Source organism: Borostomias antarcticus, assembly GCF_949987555.1.
Source record: "Borostomias antarcticus genome assembly, chromosome: 29".
NCBI classification, from domain to species: Eukaryota; Metazoa; Chordata; class Actinopteri; order Stomiiformes; family Stomiidae; genus Borostomias; species Borostomias antarcticus.
The window spans coordinates 2,830,571-2,851,617 of record NC_140262.1 but is presented as its reverse complement, the minus strand read 5'-3'; the positions used below and the strand labels follow the sequence as shown (position 1 = coordinate 2,851,617).

General features: G+C 45.3%; 2 protein-coding genes across 2 annotated transcripts; one reads left to right on the top strand and one right to left on the bottom strand.

The window, feature by feature from the left end:
* Positions 1–2,299: 2,299 nt before the first annotated feature.
* fh (fumarate hydratase) lies at positions 2,300–10,367 on the bottom strand. Its single transcript, XM_084459799.1, has 10 exons — positions 10,225–10,367; positions 9,204–9,335; positions 8,919–9,029; positions 8,467–8,643; positions 7,795–7,977; positions 7,066–7,231; positions 6,621–6,824; positions 5,059–5,186; positions 3,380–3,533; positions 2,300–2,540 (listed from the first exon to the last, which is right to left on the bottom strand). Exons 1-10 carry the CDS (start codon positions 10,336–10,338, stop codon positions 2,398–2,400), a joined length of 1,512 nt encoding a protein of 503 aa, XP_084315925.1. The 5' UTR covers positions 10,339–10,367; the 3' UTR covers positions 2,300–2,397.
* Positions 10,368–12,588: 2,221 nt separating this feature from the next.
* Positions 12,589–17,003, top strand: hhex (hematopoietically expressed homeobox). The gene is made up of 4 exons (XM_084459960.1): positions 12,589–13,075; positions 14,543–14,721; positions 14,990–15,040; positions 15,274–17,003. Exons 1-4 carry the CDS (start codon positions 12,715–12,717, stop codon positions 15,517–15,519), a joined length of 837 nt encoding a protein of 278 aa, XP_084316086.1. The 5' UTR covers positions 12,589–12,714; the 3' UTR covers positions 15,520–17,003.
* The last annotated feature ends 4,044 nt before the right edge of the window (positions 17,004–21,047 follow it).

Here is a 21,047-nt window from a genome sequence, read left to right as displayed (position 1 = left end):
CGGCGAAAGATGGGCAGCCATTCTGAAAGTGAAGAGAGCCGTGACCGTATCGATTGACCGCAGGGGCCTCGGAGTGACGGGGCAACCAGTCGGCCCTGAGGTAGCAGAGCGTAGTGGTAAGGGGGGGGGGGGGGGGGGGGGGGGTGTAGGACTTGACCACAGCCTGGAGGCAGGAGGGAGCTGTTCCTTTCATTGCCCTGTAGGTATACATGTCTTACTCTGTAGCTTTACCTCACACAGTAATCTCTTAAAGTGAAGTAACACAAGTACACCGTTTTTATGGAACTATTCAATGTCCATCATCCAACCCCATGACACGGGACTTGTCCAGAACACCCGTGGCCCTGGACTGTGCTGTGGACAGGGTCCGTCTTTGGGAGAACATTAGGTTTTTGTTCAGGGTCCGTCTTTAAGACACACTGGTCTCTGGGTGAGCGTGCATGTTTTGGACGCCACTTATATAGCGCTTTTATCCAAAGCACTTTACAATGAAGGCCTCTCATTCACCCATTCACACACACACCAATGGCGGCAGCTGCCATGCAAGGTGCTAGCCTGCTCATTGGCAGCAATTTGGGGTTCAGTCTCTTGCCCGAGGACACTTCGACATGTCAGGAGGAGCAGGGATTCAAACCGCTCTGAGCTATAACCTCTCAGGAGGTAGAGCTTGTCCTCCCCCCTCCCCTCACCAGCTCTGGGCTCTGTTCGAATTCTCTAAAAACGCACAGATAAGCACATTTTCACCGATCCTGCCGTGTTATCTCGGATTACTTCAAGGACGGGAGGAACAGGAACAGGAAGGAGCATTTCAGAACATTCTAACAACCCCGGAGGCTGGAATCAGGACAGAGAGGATCGAGTGTCTCCCAACATTTCAGAAGACTTTCTACAGTAAAACAATGTCATTATGTTGATTCCACAACATTACACTAATGGCAATGATTACAATAATTTGTGGCCCACTCTGATCGTCATAGAGGCAGGGGGCTAGATGCCGTTCCCCCTTCTGGCTCTCTGGGCCAAGCGGCCCAGAGGGGGGGAACACCTAGATTGCCTCCCCCTGCTAACGCGCTTTCCACATCGGTGGAAGGCAGGGGGCCCCCCGAACAGAGCACACCGCCAAAATTCATATGCTATGTATTTATAGATGCATGCTAATAATGGGTCAATTTTGACAAAAGTGATCTCGACTGAAATTTCATTATGTTGATTCCACAACATTACACTAATGGCAATGATTACAATAATTGTAATTACAGGACCAGAGGGGGGTCTGTAATCCACCACACACTGGCACATACAGGTGAGAGACAACGCAGCACACAACACACACACACACACACACACACACACAACTTTGGGGGCCACCGGTGGAATTTGGCTTCTGCATTTTCCCATCCAAGCTGTCCTCCTCCAGGGGCAGTGGGCAGCCTCATCAGTGGCGCCCGAGGACCAAGTCTAAGTGGTCAGTCAAAGTCCTGGTCAGGAACAGGGGACGTATTGGGTTCTTTGGGAGGAAACCCTTGTGAACACGGGGAGAACATGCAAACTCCGCACAGAAAGGCCCGGGAGACCTTCTTGCTGTGAAGTGTGCCGAGTACTGCGCCACCGAGCCACACGCGAGCGATTTCGGGGTTCAGTGTCTCGCTCGAGGACACTTCGGCTCACTGCCGGGAGCTGGGATCGAACCGGCGACCTTCTGATCGCTCTACCGCCCGAGCTTCGTGCTCCTCCAGGGACATAACACTACTGACCGTGTTAAATAGCCCTTTCCCTTGTGATGCCATCTAGTACGTGTGATGAGGATCAGCCAGTCAGAGCAGACTGTAGGTACAGTACTCCACATGCATTGAACCATACAGAATAAAAAGCTCCTGGAAATTCTGTGCTGGAGTGGAAATGTCAGTGGCGACTAAAGATTCATTCCAGCCAATCAAGAGGGATACGCATACATCATGTATCCATGGCGACGGTCTAAACCATCCGTTTCCGTGCATGAAGAGTTGAAAACGAGAAATGTCATTAACAACATCCTCCACACTGGCCTTGAGGGAAAGGGGGGGGTTGTGCTATTCCAGCACCAGTCTATTATGCAATACCATAGCAGATGTACTGCACAGAATGGAGGCCAATTTGTGCACCCCTTCCAACTGTGTGTTGTTGTACTCATCCCGTTGACCTTGGCCGAGACAAAGAGTGAGAAAACACTTCTCTTACCTCTCAAAAAAAGGAAAACATCATAAACCACCTTTCTCAAATGCTTCTATACATTTAAATTGAGAAACATAGGGTCAAAAACCGACAACAAAAGTAACGTTTCAACAACAACAAAAAATAGTATTTTATTTTTTCTTACAAAGACATAAGACATATATTCCTTTTGATAATCTGTAGTGTCTATTTGGGGCCCAGCATCTCATGGGGCTTCACCCACTGATCAAACTCCTCCTCCGTCAGGTAGCCCAGCTTGACAGCCATCGCCTTTAGCGTTGAGCCCTCCTTGTGGGCAGTCTTGGCAATAGTAGCAGCTTTGTCATAGCCTGGAGGACACAGACGACATGACAGGATCAGATACAGTAAACGCTCTTACACGAGACTAAAACGAGACTGCGAGCAAACTGAGCCAGTGGGCGGGGCCCTGTCTGTAAAGCAGACTGCTAGTTGGGAGAGTAGGACGAAGGCCTGTTTGAACGCTCGAATAAAACTATTTGAAATAAGCAAAAGCATCCCTTCTCTCTTTCTCGCCTTCCTTCCGCGAGGGCATCTTTGTGACCCTACGTGACCAGACAGACCAGAGCCTACATCGCCCCGCGGACGTCACCGACCCAGCCGAGACCGATCGGCCGTTACTCAAAGGAAGGAAGGAAGGATCTTCAGAGTATTCAAACACGGCCCGCGTTTCCCATCTATCTGTCGGGTGGGGGGCGCATTTGCAAGTCTGAAAGGTACCATCGATCAGCAGCCTGCTAGTTGGCCCCCTGCGCCCCCAGAAGAGGCGCGGCTGGCTCCCCTCCCTGCCTCACCTCACCAAGGACACAGAGCCGGGGTGTGACGGATCACATCCCCTCAGAGGCGGGGTGTGACGGATCACATCCCCTCACTGCAGACACTTATATAGAGAGCTGGATTCATGTTAACGCACCGTCTTCAGGTCGCGCAAGCCGAGGTATATTGTATACCCGACTGTATACCCGGAGGGAAGGGAGAGGCTAAGGCAGTAGGTACAGACAGACCAGCCGATCCTGACGATGATCACTATGAATTTCTCAGGGTATCTTGGGACACAAGGAGAGTGAATCTCGCAGGGTTTTTTTGTGTGCTAATTTAGGAGCTGCGCGTGTCTGCCCTCCGGTGGCGAGGAGCGTGTACAGCGTCGTACCGATGTGAGGGTTGAGGGCCGTGACCAGCATCAGGGACTCGTTCATCAGCTTGTTGATCCTCTCCCTGTTGGCCTCGATGCCCACCACGCAGTTGTTGGTGAAGGAGACGGAGGCGTCGCCCAGCAGCCTGGCGGAGTTCAGCACGTTCTTGATCTGTTAGAGGGAGGAAGAGGAGGGGTGACGAACGTTGAGGACTGGGGATCAAACCCAAATGAGAGCAGCAAAACAGGCCTGAAGCCGGAGTAACATGGTGGGTGAATGTGACACTTCCTAATTGTCTTTAGGCAAAAACAAAACAAGTGATTAATTTATTTGGTATTATTCCGTCATTTAAAGCTGCGCTAATCGATTGTATCCACATTGTCAAAACTAATTACAACCACCTGATTTGTTTCACTGAGCCATAGCATCCTAATAGCGTCCTACTTCAATGACTCATCCCTACCGGTCGCCACGTCTGTTATTCTAGCATTTCGGCCTGTGTTGTCAATAGCCAGCTCATGCCTTTGCTCCGCCCCCGTGACTTAAACGTATATAATATATGTACGTTTCAGCCTTGTGTTTATAAACAAGTCTCTTACTGGCATCTAGCTGTAAATAAATCAATGATTTCTGCTTTAAATGTATCTATCTAAGCCTAGATTTCCCACTGAAAAAAGTTCACCCAAACTGTGTGGGCGTGGTCATGAGAACTGTCACATGACCCCACCCTCCAAACGCTGTTGTTTGTTACCATAGCTACCTCAATGATACCACAAGCTAACTAACTTAGTATATCTAAGCTAAGGTACAGAATGATGCCAACTTATCCAATAATAATCTTTGCTAGCTAAGATAAAAGCACAACTCCTTTTGAAAGCAAACTAGCTAACGTTATCGATATCGTCACCTTATGAAAGCAAATTAGCTAGCTAGCTAGTGTTAGCTAAATTAAATGATAAGGGAATGATTATCCTGGCGTGACTCAGTAGAGAACATTCTCAACCGGTTGAAAATAGGAACGATAAAATGTCTAGTTCTCCAAAACTAAAGAACAGACATATTTAATACTTTCGTTGTGTTTCTTCAAAGCCCTCTTGTGCAAATAAGCCTATAAAAACCTACTGTAGAAAGTGTGACCAATCACCATGTTACTCCTTAACCATTTAGCGAAACATCATCAAATATCTATCAACTGCAAACAGTTCAACGCTCCGCTTCACTACAATCTTCAGTTGAAGCGTTGGAGGGGAGGAGGGCATTTTGACTACGCTGAAGAACCAACACTGTGCTTGTGTGCTTTCCCAGCCAGGCAGAAGCAATCGAGGACAGTCAGTCTGTCACTCCCTGGGATGATCCATGAATATTTCAGAAGACAACAACCAGAAACAAATACACTCAATTATTCAAGTTCCCAGCGCACAAGCCCAAATTAAATAGAGATAAAAGCTTGAAATATTCAACGACAGATGTTGTGCAGTACAACCAGGATCTGGAAATGTCCTTGCAGAAACCAGGCAATCCTTTTCAGTTGTCGGTTTCTATATCATCTAAATAAGCCAGACAGTTATTGCTCAAGGATCACACGCGCACACACACACACGCACACACACACGCGCACACACACGCGCGCACACACGCGCGCACACGCGCGCACACACACACACACACGCACACACACGCACAACACACACTTTACCATCATTGGTTTGAAGACGTTGAGCTCAAAGTGTCCGTTGCTGCCTCCGACGGTCACGGCAACGTTGTTACCCATCACCTGGGCTGCCACCATGGTCATGGCCTCACACTGAGTGGGGTTCACCTTTCCTGGGTGGAGCAAACGTAAGTTAACAGCGTAGGTCTGCATGCAATAAGGGTACAGCTACAGACAGCGCTCCATCTATCCTAATGACCGCAGGACCAGGTACACCTATGGAGAACAGCACATGGATCTGAGAGAGATTGTCTTTATGTATCCTGAATGAAAGTCCTACATTTAAGTGATAACTTTAAGCTATTTTAAGCTCAATGCACATCTAGTATGACTAGTATGTACATCTAGTATGACACTATTACACAAAGCACATCTAGTATGCACATCTAGCATGACACTATTTAACCCCCCCCCCCCCCCCCCCCCTAACCAAATAAAATCCTACAGGAATATAGCACGTGATGTTACACGGTCTGCCTCTCCAGTGTATATTGAGAGGAGGGCTGGTAGGTCAGGGAGCAGACGAAGGGCTCAGCCCAAAAATAAGGCCTGAAACCTGAGATGATCTCTAGCAGCTGGAGCCGAACACTCACGCTGCTTCTCTTCGCCGATAATACCCAGGATCCTTCTAACCAGAAGCAGCAACGCTAGTAGGATAACCACTGTAGCTCGCTCAAGGCACTGTTTTTCGACGGGCGAGTAAAAAGAGACGGTGTGTTTTGATTCGTTTGGTGGGTGGCGTGACAGATCAAGATGAAAGATTTCTACTTAGCTTTACCCATGGCTCTGTCTGTTACTCCACTGACCTGGCATGACTCATCGCTCTACAGCTGACCGTACTCTACTGACCTGACTCATCGCTCTATACCTGACCGTACTCCACTGACCTGACGTGACTCATCGCTCTACACCTGACCGTACTCTACTGACCTGACGTGACTCATCGCTCTACAGCTGACCGTACTCTACTGACCTGACGTGACTCATCACTCTACACCTGACCGTACTCTACTGACCTGGCATGACTCATCGCTCTACACCTGACCGCTCTACACCTGACCGTACTCTACTGACCTGACATGACTCATCGCTCTACACCGGACCGTACTCTACTGACCTGACATGACTCATCGCTCTACACCGGACCGTACTCTACTGACCTGACATGACTCATCGCTCTACACCTGACCGTACTCCACTGACCTGGCATGACTCATCGCTCTACACCTGACCGTACTCCACTGACCTGACATGACTCATCGCTCTACACCTGACCGTACTCTACTGACCTGGCATGACTCATCGCTCTACACCTGACCGTACTCCACTGACCTGGCATGACTCATCGCTCTACACCTGACCGTACTCTACTGACCTGACATGACTCATCGCTCTACACCTGACCGTACTCTACTGACCTGGCATGACTCATCGCTCTACACCTGACCGTACTCTACTGACCTGGCATGACTCATCGCTCTACACCTGACCGTACTCTACTGACCTGACGTGACTCATCGCTCTACACCTGACCGTACTCCACTGACCGGGCATGATGCTGCTCCCGGGTTCGTTCTCGGGCAGGATGAGCTCTCCCAGGCCGGAGCGGGGCCCGGACCCCAGGAAGCGGATGTCGTTGGCGATCTTCATCATGCTGCACGCCACCGTGTTCAGCGCCCCGCTCAGCTCCACCAGCGCGTCGTGGGCCGCCAGCGCCTCGAACTTGTTGGGGGCGGTGACGAACGGCAACCCTGGAGGCGAGGCGAGGAGACCCGCTGTCAACACGTAAGGTCACCTGCGGGCATTCGTGCGTAAAACGAGTCTCTTTGGACGCGCGCGTGCCTCGCAATGACAGAAACACAGCTGAGAGGACTATCTGGCGAAAGTATTCCCTTTAAAAGAAAGTAATTCAGTTATGACACATCTATAGCATTCCTGTCGTCCTGCCAGAAGGAGAGAGTTGAGACGCGTCGGTGGCGATCTCCGTCGTACCTGTGAGCGAGCAGACGGTGGCCGCCACCTTCTCGGCGAAGCCGATGCGCGTGTTGAGGCCGGTGCCCACGGCCGTGCCGCCCGCCGCCAGCTCGTACACCCTGGGCATGGCCGACTTCACCCGCGCTATGCTGTACTTCACCTGCTGGACGTACCCACCAAACTCCTACACACACACACACAAACATGATTGGAAAAAGAGGAGAGAGACACAGACAGGCAGCCTTTCTTTCACCGCAGGACTGATCTTGGATCAGCTGCACACTCACCGCTCCCCTGACCGTGTGTCTATATGCTTGATTTTTGTGTACAATTATGTTTAGGCCGTATTATGGTATTGTATATTATGGTATGGTAAGTTCTAGGTCAAGACTGGACACTGCAGCAGACAGCCTGCTCCTCCACGTCCCACCAGGCTGTGCACCATGGGAGACTGAGCTTTCTGCTCGGCCGGGGCGCGGCCGTGGAACAGCCTCCGCGTCCAGCTGAGGGCAGCACAGAGCACGGACTCGGCACAGAGCTCGGACACAGAGCAGGCCTGAAAACCGACCTCTTAAAAAAAAAGGCCTTTCACTGTTAAAATTATGTTGTGCTTTTTTCTGTTGTGTTTCTGTTGTGTTATGCTTTTAAAACTGTAGCACTCTGAGATTTTCGAATGGAAAGGACGTTATAAATAAAATGTATTCTTATTTGTATTTTTATTATTATTATTATTATTAGGTGTTGTACCTGTCCCAGAGAGAGGGGCACGGCGTCCTGGGTGTGTGTGCGTCCGATCTTGATGATGTCCTTGAACTCCGCAGACTTGGCGGCCAGGGCGTCGTGGAGCGCCTGCAGGCCGGGGAGCAGCACCTCGTGGACCTCCATGGCGGCGGCGATGTGCATGGCGGTGGGGAACGTGTCGTTGGAGCTCTGCAGACACACACACACGCAAGGTTCAACATTCAGACCTGAAAAGGATTCGGAAACGTTCAAAAAGCACACAGCGGGACAACACGGCAGGCTACGATTACTACTGGACGGCACTGCACACGTGTGACTGAGGGAGACCCAGCTGATAATGTAAATGATCTGAGATCTGACACCCCAAACATCTTCATCACTCTGAAAACAAGTCACTGGATTCTCTTTATGACACAGGTTGAGAGAGAGAGAGAGAGAGAGAGAGAGAGAGAGAGAGAGAGAGTGAGTGAGAGAGTGAGAGAGAGAGAGAGTGAGAGAGTGAGAGAGTGAGAGAGTGAGTGAGTGAGTTGAGTGAGTGAGTGAGTGAGTGAGCTATGAGCGAGTGAGCGAGTGAGCGAGAGAGCGAGAGAGCGAGAGAGCGAGAGAGCGAGAGAGAGAGAGGGAGGGAGAGAGAGAGAGTGCTACAGTTGTTGTTATTGCTTCTGTGGACTTGTTTACCTGGCTCTTGTTGACGTGATCGTTGGGGTGGACGGGGTCCTTGCTGCCCAGCTGGCCCCCCATCATCTCGATGGCTCTGTTGCTGATGACCTCGTTGACATTCATGTTGGTCTGTGTTCCTGACCCGGTCTGCCACACTACCAGGGGGAAGTGGTCGTCCAGCTTACCAGCCGTCACCTGCAGGGAAGCAAAACCATGACGGGTCAGAGTCACAGAGTGAGTCACAGGTCTGGACGTTATCCGGTTGAGATAAAGAGAAAGAGAGAGAGAGAAACTCACCCAAGTCTAACTGGTATGCTACACAGAAACGTTCCGAGTCACTAATCCTTTGATTTAAGTCAGAAAACCAAGTCATGCACTTTAACCCCCCCTAGCCTGTGTCCGTCTTTGTTTAGCCGAATGTTTTTTTTTCTCTGAGTCGGTAAATGTTTGTTCTGAAACCAGCGTGATACCTCATCGGCGGCAGCGACGATGGCGGCGGCGATCTTTGGGTCCAGGCCATAGTCCTGGTTCACCTCCGCAGCTGCCCTCTTCAGGATGCCAAACGCTTTGATCACCTGAATCTGAACAAACATGATACAAAAGAGAGGTGTTTGCGTCTCTATTATCTTTGGAAATACAATTCATTCCGAGAAGCAGGCACAAAAAATATAATGTATCCTACACATGAATATAGATTGTTACCAAGGTCAACAAGTTATATTTGTTGGGTGAGGTCATCTCAAATCTGGACTTACTGGCATCCTCTCTGAGGGCCCTCCAATCTTGAAGTTCATGGTGGACCTGACAGTCTGAGCGCCATAGTATTTGTCTACTGGCACCTTGAGCTCTCCGAACGAGTCCCTCTCAATTCTGTACTCTGAGCTGGCCTGCAGAGAACACACACACAATCAAAACAGTCCACTATTGAGAAAGGCACAAAATACAATTCTATATTGATTCAAATAAAGCAGAAATCAAGAAATCTTTTCTAATGTTCTCTAGCTACATTTCCCACACAGTGTGGCTTTCAAAAGTGTAGGAGTTGAATCAAAAACAACAGAGCCGGACTATAACTCAACAGTTGTTGACAGTATAGGCTCGGCTGTGCTGTCTGACAGCACAGCCAGTTTGTTTTCTGGAACAAACTTCCAGAAAACTGCAGGTCTGCTGCAACTCTCGGTTCTTTTAAAACAAGCCTGAAGACTTTTCTTTTTGCCACTGCTTTCCAAGAGGAGCTATGTTTATCAGTATACTGCACTGTAACTTTTATTCCTGTATTCTATTTGTCCTGCTTTTTGTTCAAATGTCTATAATGACTTGCTTTTTGTTTTAATGCTTTTAATTTGTCCTGCCTTTTGTTTTAAATGTCTATAATGTCTTGCTTTTTGTTTTAATGCTTTTAATGTCTCATGTAAAGCACCTTGAATTGCCCTGTGGCTGAAATGTGCTATATAAATCAACTTGCCTTGCCTAAAGGTGATCTTAGCTAGCTTGAATTGTAAACTGACTTTGACCTTCTCTGCATGCTACACTATCAATACAATCGGACAAGCTAATGCGTTAGCTAGCCAAGCTGCATCCCAAATACATTGATCTGTTTAGTTGTCGCAAATGTTTAATTCGCAACCTTGGCAGAACGTTTCATGCCACGTTAGTTGACAGTTAGTTGGCTCGATAACCAACTATTTATTTATCTAGCTTGGCTATTAAGGTCATTTGTGGGCCTCCAGTAGGCTCGGAGACATCACTCCTAGTTTCAAAACGCAGATCACTTACCATTCTTGTGGATGTTGCGATTGTGCGTATTGCAGAGCTGTGTTTGGTGATGTTTGTATGCAACGCCAGGAGGTTGCAGTTGAATCGCTGGACGTTTCTCAGAGAGCGATACATGATGGCGCCGGTCAGCTGTCAGTTCAGACGATGAAGGAGGGCGGAACCATTGTAAACCAACCAAAAGCCTCTGCCGGTGGGCGGAAACATATCTCTGCAACAATGCTTGTGCACGGGGGGAGATAATTGAAAGCAGCACACATAGGTTCTTAGCAAATCAAACCTCACCGGCACACTGTGAACCTATAATCTGTGTTGTGTGGTTTGATATCATCACTAATGAGATTTTTAATGAGCTGTTTGATATTATGGTGTGTTTTTGTTTTTGTTTTCCTTCCCATGTTCTCCAGTAGCCTCTTCCTGATCCTATTTTATTGGATGATAATTAGTTTGGCAATCTGAACAGTATACAAATCTCTGATCATATCGCCTAACTGAGCATATTTTGTAGGTAACCAATAGTCTGCGTCCTGAGTTATTAGTATTGTGTAATCAAATAATGAAGATATGCTACTGCTTGTCAGTAAAGTGTCGTAATGCCTGTCATCCAGCAGATGGCAGCAAAGATCCTCCGAGGCCTAGCCTGGCATGAAAAAAGTGCACAAAAAAGTGCACAGGTAAGTAAATGTAGGCTAAAAAAAATACAATTTCATGATTTAAAAAGGAGGTGTGACTGATGAAACGATGTGTCATCAGTAATAACGTCTATTCACAGACACGGTGTAGCATCACAACATAGGCTAGAGAGGCCTACTCATAGTGCCCCAGATAGACTGGGTGAGACATTGACGTCTTGATCATCTAAAATCTATAAACCGATTCCCCCAGTGATATGTTAAAGAATAGATCAATAGTATGAAGGGAGTCACAGTTAAGACACTGTGACATGATAGGCCTATCAGTTTGATTTCCTGCCTTAGCTTTGTTCTCCAAATCGTTTCCTAATGACCCAAGAGTTGATGGTGTATTAGTCATAGAGCCTAATCTAGATAAGTGCAATCTTAGTTAAAATGTGCATATTGATAATACCAATGCCCCACATAGTGAGTAGCCCAAGTCTTGTATGTCAACGGACTAAATTAATGCATAATAACTAGGTTACCCCAAATTACAAATATTATTCTCTCCATGATATTGTAGCCTATACAAAACCTCTAGACTATAGGCCATGTATGGCGCCAACAGTGTCACCTAGGCGCTCGATGGCATTAGACAAGCGATAACCAGCGTTCTCCTATTTATCAGACGTTTGGATAGGGGTTCGACGCCAGAGGAGCAGGCGGATCAATTTACTGCAATGATTGTCAAAGTACAAATATTAGCCATTTACTGATTTGTCTTTCATGTGAGGCTATAGGCCTATGTCTCCCACCTTCTCGTATCAATGTTTATTCGTTAGACCCTGTAATCTAAATTACAACCGTTAGAAAGTTCCCTTTTATCTGGGGCATCGACGCTCAAGAAAATCGAACCCGTGCGTAAAAGGCAAATTATTGTCTAAATGTGTTTTGTTTCTTCCGTTTTTTCATTCTATTATTTTTTCTTTTCTTACTTTGCTATTTTACTTATTTTACAGTGGATGTTCTGTAGAATATTCAGCGTTTGACATTGAGGGAGCACATCGCCTCAGACAACGTGTGATTGGGGTGATCACACTGAAACATTAGAGAAGTAGCCTAGCAGTTGACCTATTATTTAGGCTACTGTTTAACATTGACGAGGAAATGATACAGGAATAATCATGTACTTGGTAAACTATTAAAGCCACTAACTTTTATATCGTTCATATGATAAGACAGCTAATCACATTCAAGATAACTTTAATTATTCAATCCATGAGTTCATCACTGGTTACATTGTAGGCTGATGTTAATTATGTGATAACATACAAACCTGATGCATCACAGTCACAATGTCATTCTGCAAGACAATTGCCAACCAAATGATAGCCTAATGTGACTCAACTGAATTAGAGTACACCTAATATTTTAGATGCATCCATGCGTAAAGGGGACAAAAGGGGTTAGGGTTAGTTTTTTTTTTTGGGGGGGGGGGTATAGGCTATTGAAGACTGTATTGTCGCTTAGGACAACAAACATATTATTACAGTTGACATGTAGGCCTTAGCCTATTTGATACAGGGGCAGTAAAACTCAAGTTAGGCCCCTATCTAATTATAAGGCCGCACAACTGGGGACCAATCAGAATGTGTGTGATACCTGCAGGAAGTTGTCTGCTCTGTTATCTCCTCCCTCTCAGAGCCGCGATATGAAGCAGCCTAAACTGCTGCCTGGATCGCCAACTGACCAGGATACCCCATGGACAGAGACGCACCTTCAACGCCTCCTCAGATATAACCTGAGAACTAGATTAAGTAACGACATATTATAGTGTATTTTAGCAGCATTACGCGACATCGCCTATAGGCCTGTAACCATGCAATACCAGCACGCAGCGACTGCCTCTGCGGGCAGTGTTCCTCTTTACGCACCGACCCCCATCCAGCCCGTTCATCCGACTCCTTTCTACATTGAAGACATTCTGGGTAGAAACGGTGCACCGGCGTCTTCTACGATGGTCCCTACGCCAACTCTCCCGTCTCCAAACTCGTCCTTCACCAGTCTGGTGTCCCCATACAGGACCCCCATCTATGAGCCGACGCCGATCCACCCTGCCCTCTCGCACCACGCCGCGCTGACGGCCACATACGCCTCGGGAGCTTTCACCAGCTCCATCTACCCGTTCCACCGGTCCATGGGGGACTACACTCATGCGCTGCTCAGACACGACCCTCTGGGTAAGTCCAACATTGCGCATTTCATCAGAATTAGTTCGATGTCTCTAACAATACTTTGTTGCTAACAGTTACTGTTGGTTCCGTGATAATATCTCAATAATAGGCTTAAACCGTATAGGCTTTGTGAAAATAGGAGAGGAAATTGAACATTTAGAATTCAGCCTTGCAGTTACTGGATTATGATTCCACCATTGTAAACGTTTATTTACAGTAGCCTGTATGTAAATGAAACAAATGCTGTACACATGCTGTAGCCTATCACTCTTGGCCATGCATGGTTGGTTATTTTGACGGACATATTTGTACAATAACACAAACGTAGTTGGATGACTTGAACGGCCTTGACTTTAGAAAAGCCATTGTTCCAAACATCAGAAGTCCAGTGACTAAGAATGCCCCTAAATCACTTGTTATTTCAGCAGTTAAGTGTCGGTCTGGGGTTAACTGTCTCTGTTCAGCAAGCCTGACCCTTTCCGTTCATACAGGAAACCTTGAGCTCTCGATAGGAGTAAATCTGGTTTCAGAAGCTGTTAAATGTTTTCCTGCCCGCCTCAGGCAGACGCTTCCTCGGGAGTCGTGCACGATGCTGATTATTTTATCGACATCCTCAATACAGCCATATTCAGGAAACACTCGACTTCTGATAGCCGGGATCCGTTTTTCAGATATTGTTCACTTCCTCTGTGTGGGATGTGACTTTGTGGACGCAAAAACCTACCATACATACATGAAATATGCACTTATTAACTTTTTTTCCACTGTAGCCTATTTTTCATCCACCCTCCAGGGTGATTTTGTTCAATAATGAGTGAATTTTCTTTATGCTAAAGTATTTTAAAGAATCTAGATTTTAAAGACATATAGCCTAGAGCAAAATGATTAGGCTATAGTTTTTAATAGCCTAATGTAGTTTAGGATTAAGTTATTACATAATGTTTTTAGCCTATTACTTTTTTCTTTTCTTTTTAGACCCAATGAATCCTTGTAATTTGATCATCATCATCTTACTTAATCTATGGATTTTGTTAATTCAGGACATTATCCAGTTGTCATTCGATTAGACTACTGATAAAAGAAATAATTAGATTTAGAAACGAAATGCAACAATTGCAGTTTAGTGAAGTGTTGACAGTGGCTAGGGCGTTAATGTTAAGGCCCCTCTCTCATCAGATAAAGTCTCAGGAAACACATGGACGGATATTTTGCCATTGTCTCTCGCTCTCTCACGGCCTTCCTTAAAAGCTGAGGATGTATGCAACAAACTGACACAGATGATCTTTAATGCGTCAATAGGAAAAACGAATCAAACAGCTTTAGCAAAATAATTGTGAGTTATGTCTCCTCTCTGACGCATGCGTTGCATTGTCCTATTCTATTTATTGATACCCTATGTAGGCCTATTGATGCTTGAATAATCTTTGAAGCTTAATCATTGACATTCATTCTGTATTTTCTATATTTTCAAAGGTAAACCCCTTTTATGGACCCCATTTATTCAACGACCCTTACATAAAAGAAAAGGGGGACAAGTGCGCTTCTCTAACGATCAGACGATAGAGTTGGAGAAGAAGTTCGAAACGCAGAAGTATCTCTCTCCACCAGAACGAAAACGTTTGGCCAAAATGTTACAGCTGAGTGAAAGACAGGTAAGCGCTTAGGCTATGCAATACCACGAGATTAGAATTATGATTTAGCCTATATTATAAATGTGTAGGCTACAATATGAATTATTAGTAGACTCAAAATCATTTGTTTTATTTTGTTCGTTGTTCTTTTACTTGATTTTCTTATGCACCGAGGCTAAATGACTTAGAACTAACATAGCCTACTTAATGCATTCTTAAGGTAACCCAGGCAGTATCAAAAACACCGCCTCACCTAAGTAGTCTAATTTAGGCCTCCGTTGTTTTGCAGGTGAAAACGTGGTTCCAAAATCGAAGAGCCAAGTGGCGGAGACTCAAACAGGTAGGCTATGCCATGAGGAATTTCACTGCCTGTCATAGGATATTGGTGTTCATATGTTTAAGAGTGAGGCCTAGTTCTAGAAGAACTAATTTCCGCTTTGATCATGGGTTGGGAAATGGGCACCGCTAGACCCATGAGAGTGGGCAGTTATTACTAGTCCAAACTGCTGCAAAAACATAAATCAGAGAATATCCTATTTGTCTAATTGAGCTTTGTCGTTTTGATTCTGGCAGGAAAACCCCCAGGGCAGTAAGCGCGATCTGGAGGAGGACGGCGCAGTGAGGAAGTGCGATGGTGCGTCTGAGTCCGGCACCAGCTCGGACCAGAGGTGCGCGGAGATGGCGCAGACGCACAGCCGGTCACAGTGCTCGTCCTCGCCGCTGTCACAGGGGGATATAGAGTCGGACATTTCAGACGACACGGACCAGGAGTTGGATATTGAGGAGGAAATTGATTTCCCCTTGAATCCTCAAACATGAGACCATTTGAAATGGGTGATTAGGCAATGTGGGCAACCCGCCTGCAGGTGTGAACTCTGTGAAATCTGTTGCCTTTGCAGATTTGCGGAAATATTTTCATTTGTAAATAATGTAGGCCTACCTCTTTATTTCGTATTGTTGTGTTCATTAGCCTAATTGAGTAGCCTAGGCCTAGATATGTTTGAGCAACCATGGTGCCGTAGTCTATACTTTAGTGCATTGGTTGATCAACGTCCATGGTCCAAAGTAGGCTAACCTACTGTAGCCTAGCAAGTCGAGCTGATGTAATTTTTTGTTAGACACTCAATCCTGCTGATTCAATTTAATTCAGTTCAGTTTAACGATTATTCCAAGGTTTATCGTTCAGAATATCAATAAACTATATTTAGTGATAAACAAGATGTGTTCATATAGATTATATTAAATTGACTGATTTCGTATATGAATCAATGGTGTTAATTCCCTAGTAGCCTATTATTTGAGTTCATGACCCAAGATTTTGTAGCAAGGTGTGTCAACATTTTCTGTGAAAGATGAAGGTCTTGTCCACAAGTAGGCTATGGATATTTTTAAAACAGGGGTTTTTCCTCCTTCGTTCTTTAAAAAAAAACTCAAAAATGCAAAAACACCTGCCTAGGCTGCTGGCTTATTCTGTTCATGGTGCCTTGGTAACGAGGCTGTAACATGCTGTCAAGAGCAAATGATCGCTGTCACATTCAATTCCGGACTTCTGCTCCACTCCAACTTTGATTTTTAGCCCTTTATTCACCTGGGGAAAAAACACAAGAGGAATTAACACCCGAGAGCAGTTGTGTGGTTGAATCCACGCGGTTCTCATTAGGCCTATAGCAGATGACATTCTATGTAAACAGGAATAGCTAGTAGCCTAAAACAAGCCCAAACTCTGGTGTTCCTGTCCACAAGACAACACTGAAAGAGTTGTGAAGAGTTTCTAAAATTGTTCAACAGCATAGAAAAACACCCAGTTTAAAAAATAGCCTTGTCCGAAGTGTTAGCATTATAGTCTTAGCACATAAAATGCGTAATGAGACCCCATGTGGACTTAACCACACAACTCTGCAGCTCTTGGTTACAAAATACTGTTCCTCTTGTGTTTTTTTCCTGGCGAATAAAGGGCTAAAAATCAAAGTTGGAGTGGAGTAGAAGTCCCAAAGTGAATGTGACAGCAAGCAGCCTATTTGATGTGCGTGTTACAGCTTGGAGCCATCAAATTAACGGAATGAGCCAGATGTGGATATAGCTTTTTGTGTTTGTAAACAGCAATAAAGTTTTGTGGACAGAGTGGAACTGTTGGCAGAAAGTGACAATTATGGTGTCAGGTGTCAATTGACAACATAGGAATATGGATCATCCAGACGATTTATAGCCTACTTTTTTTTACCCTTGCTCATGCTAAATGGTCTTCAAGGCATTTACTTCAGCACTTCCCTTCATACAAATCTAGAACCTAATAAACTCTTACAACTCAATTTCATTGTTCAACAACTCATTTACACTCACTGTGGTGTTACGATTTAATAGCATTGTGACTCCAGTTCCCAGCATGCATTGCATTATGCATGCATATGCTGCGTTCCTTTTGCATCGGAGCTCGGACTGTGAAACAACGGCGCTCCAGAGCAGTATTTTATGTTAAAATTAGCCAAAATGTAAATTAATTAAAAATCCAGCCCATCACCGTCTGCCCGGGACCCTGCTGGTACCCGTGCCAATTATGAATGCTCTCAGGCCAATGGTGTCAGAGTAAAATGTGGACAGACAGAGGTACAGAGGTTTGCTCATTTATGTGTTGGATGTGTTAGATGCTACCTGTAGCTGGCTGTAAATTGTTGGCCTACTATGCACTCACCCAGTTGTTTCCACGTAGTGTCCTGCGTAATGTCGCATCCATGGCCTCAATTACAACACAGCCTTGTTCTTGTCTTTGGCTCCTATCAGCGGAATCTTCTTCAAATAGGTTATCATTTAGCAGAAAGACTAACAGTGGAGAGTTTTCAGTAAGCAGTATGTTAGCTAATGATTGCACGAAACCTAGATGATTTAGTCCTGAGAGTGTGTGATAAATATTTCGGCTGTATGGTCACTCATCGAGTTCAACGGCCTTAGACATACAAGACCAGTCCCAAAACCAATAGAATGCTCATTGATCTTACCTGTATTGTGTAATGGTTCACAAATTGTGCTCAGTAAAACCAACATTGAGAGAGAGAGTACACACGTTGGCCGATGGATATAGGTGAACTATTCACTTGATAGCCCCCGCAGTTCCAAAGTGCCAGGGACGGTAACTTAGATGAAGGCCCATCTTTGAGAAGCGTCCCAGCTTTAGGCGATACAGTCTGTGAAAATGATCGTTTTCTTCACAGCAACTCTTGCTGGCAGTATATTAGACCTACTGAACTCAAGCAGCACTGAGGTGCAGTTGACCTGTACAGTATGTCTGTTTGTATTACTTGATTAATTGAAGTTGACTTGGGATTAAAAACATGACCAATTTGTGCGTAAAGTAAGCACAATTAGAACAGTGTGTATTGTGATCATGGAAATTCAGTGTCATTAAGAGAGGAGGGAGGCAGAGCGAGAGAGAGAGATAGAGAGAGAGTGGGTGGGTGAGTGCGGGTGTATTTGTGTGTGTGTGTGTGGGGGGGTGGGGTGTATTTGTGTGTGTGTGTGTGTGTGTGTGTGTGTGTGTGTGTGTGTGTGTGTGTGTGTGTGTGTGTGTGTGTGTGTGTGTCCTCACTGTGTCAAGTGTTTCTATGCAAGAAGTCTCTATCCCTAGAAATCACTCATCCCTTCTGTCCTGAATTGGCCCGTCATTTGCTACATTTGGGACAAACTATTTATTATCTCTGCTTGTTATTCTGTCAGTCCCCTTGTTTGAGCAAGTAATCGTTTTTTATGGAGCTATCTAAATTGGATGGTCAGGCAGAAAATCTTGTAGTCATTTAAGTAGCAGGTGAATACTTTTAAAACGTCCTATCTCCATTTGGATATGGCCTAATTGAAAAGCAAATAGCACACTTGAGTGCACACTAAATCTCTGAGTGATATCTCCATAGTTGCCAGAGGAATCTAGAGTCTCAGTCACATTTCCATTGCCTCCAATGGCACCTGATCCATTGAATTAATGTTTTGAGAGAATTAATCTCTAAATGCTGCCTTTTAGCCACAGAGGAAGTGGTTTCTGTGACAACTCAGGGCCTAATATTGACTCAATCACTAAGAGGGTTACACAGGTTGGGGCCATCAGCATTGATGTAATTGTTTAATTGAAAACATGTTCTCACTCATCTGGCCTGTTAGTAGTCAGGCTCACATTAAAAGCCCTGTAGTGTGAATGATCATTCTAGAATGATATCAGTTTAAATTGTGTGAGCTCCTATCTGGAGGCTCCATTCCATTCACTCTGGGCCGTGATGATAAAAGGGAGCCTTAGCTCGTGCTTAATGGTTGTTTGTTCCCTTTTAACTGGTCATGATTAAAGTGTTGGAGTCAGCCTACATAAACAATCCCATTCAGAGGACTGTTTGATAGAGTTCCAGATGATATCTCTGCTCTAACAGGACAGATTGTATGATATGATTCTGAGAGCCTTGCACTGTTTGAGTTGAGGATATTGGTGGTCAACGGTGGCATTGTGAAGCCATAGGGTAATAATTCTGAATATATTTTCAAAATCACAAGTTAGTGAGCACTTATGTTGTTTCTCTATCTAATGCAGGCCTATTGGAGACATATCTAATCTCCCACATTTTCAAGATGGGTGAGGGGGGGGGGGGGGCTTTGTGGTCCCTTTCCTCACCTAATCTGTCCATGCATCTAAATGACATCAGCCATAACTGTTCAAATGACTGAAGCAAGGGTCATATCTCCCTTAGATAATGACCCTAAATTCAGAAGTTAAAAAAGCAGTTTTGTGCCTCAGCACACCAGCCAGATGAGCCACTGTTTGCTATCTTTCCAAACTAACGACCTCACGGCCAATTTAACATTTACTTCTCCTCGCGCTGATTAGGCAGATAGCGGGTAAAAGGGGGGCCCACCGGACAGCGTCACCGTGGTGGTCTCAGATTTATAACCGCACGTTAATGGCACTGCAGGCTCGCGCACTAACTGACGCTCGTTCATTAGCCTGGCTTCGTAGGCTGTGTGTCACTCGCGAGTCATCGACTTGGCTGGGGAAGGGGAAAAAAGAGCACAGAAAGATACAGTATCAACGCAAACACTGTCTTCTCATTAATTTATCAACTGCCGCTAAAGTGATAATGGCGTCCATTCATCCAAGGTCAACAATGAAGGCTGTGCAGCAGCTTCCACTGACACATTCCTCAGTCGCTCAGTTATAAGCCTACACATTAACTCACGTCCACCTATAAACCACCACCAACCCTTTCCCATGACTGATAAATTGTTACTGAATGGTACTAATACTTCCATGTACTTTACTGGAGTGTTGGACTGTTGGTGAGGTAATACAAGACCTTAGAAGGTCAAAGATGAGGTTGATGTTCTTCTCCACAGATTGGCTTATAGGCCTATCGGTCTGTATTACACCTTCTGTATTAAAGGTTTCGTAAATATGTTACAGATTTTCTTATCAAGATGATTTGATCAGCAAAGCTCACCCAGCGGGGTTGGGTCCGGGTAGGAACTCTGAACACGCAGCTCTGACCCTTCACTGTCGGGATGGGTGGAGGTGGGTGTGCTGTAGTGGCTGGGTGCACATATGCGCAGCATGGTCCTTTGACAACAACAAAAATATATAAAAATAAAGATAAAGTGTATGTGAATATGTTTGTGTATGTATAGGCCTACATGTGTATGTGTGCACAGTATATATGTGTATGTCATATTGTCATATTGTAGGCTATGGTGTACTGCTTGTCTGCTTTTTGTTTGTCCTTTGTGATGATTGTGTTCTTTTGTTGTTGTCATTGTTGTTATTTTGATATTGTATAAAAAAAAATATTAAAAAAATAGTTAAAAAAAGATTATTTGATCTACAAGGATATTAGACATTGTGCCATAAACTAGGCTACTATTCGTTCACCTATTTTCTGTATGTTTTTTGATGCTGTACATATGCCACACAGGCACACAAACGCTGGAGGCGGGGCAGAGGGGACATGCCCCCTTCAACTTCTGAAAAACATGAATTTGCGCCCCCCCCCCCCCCCCCCCCCCCATCCCTCCAATTATTTATTTACCCCCCACCCCCTCTTAATTCTACATAAATTATTGAAATTGAACAAATATATTTTCCGACTCCACATTCCATCTCTGCCCACCACTACTAATGTCACAACACCAATGCCACAGTGTTTCTTATGGGAACAGGAAACCAGACAAAGCTACATCTGTCATGCTTTCTAGCCATGCACTTCTATGCGTAAGTACAGCCCAAATCATAAATCTCAGTTTTATGTTTCTATTTTTTTTTTATATCTCTATTTCTGGACAAAGACTGTATTGTAACAGCCCACTCTGTCACACAGCCAGTAGGGCTG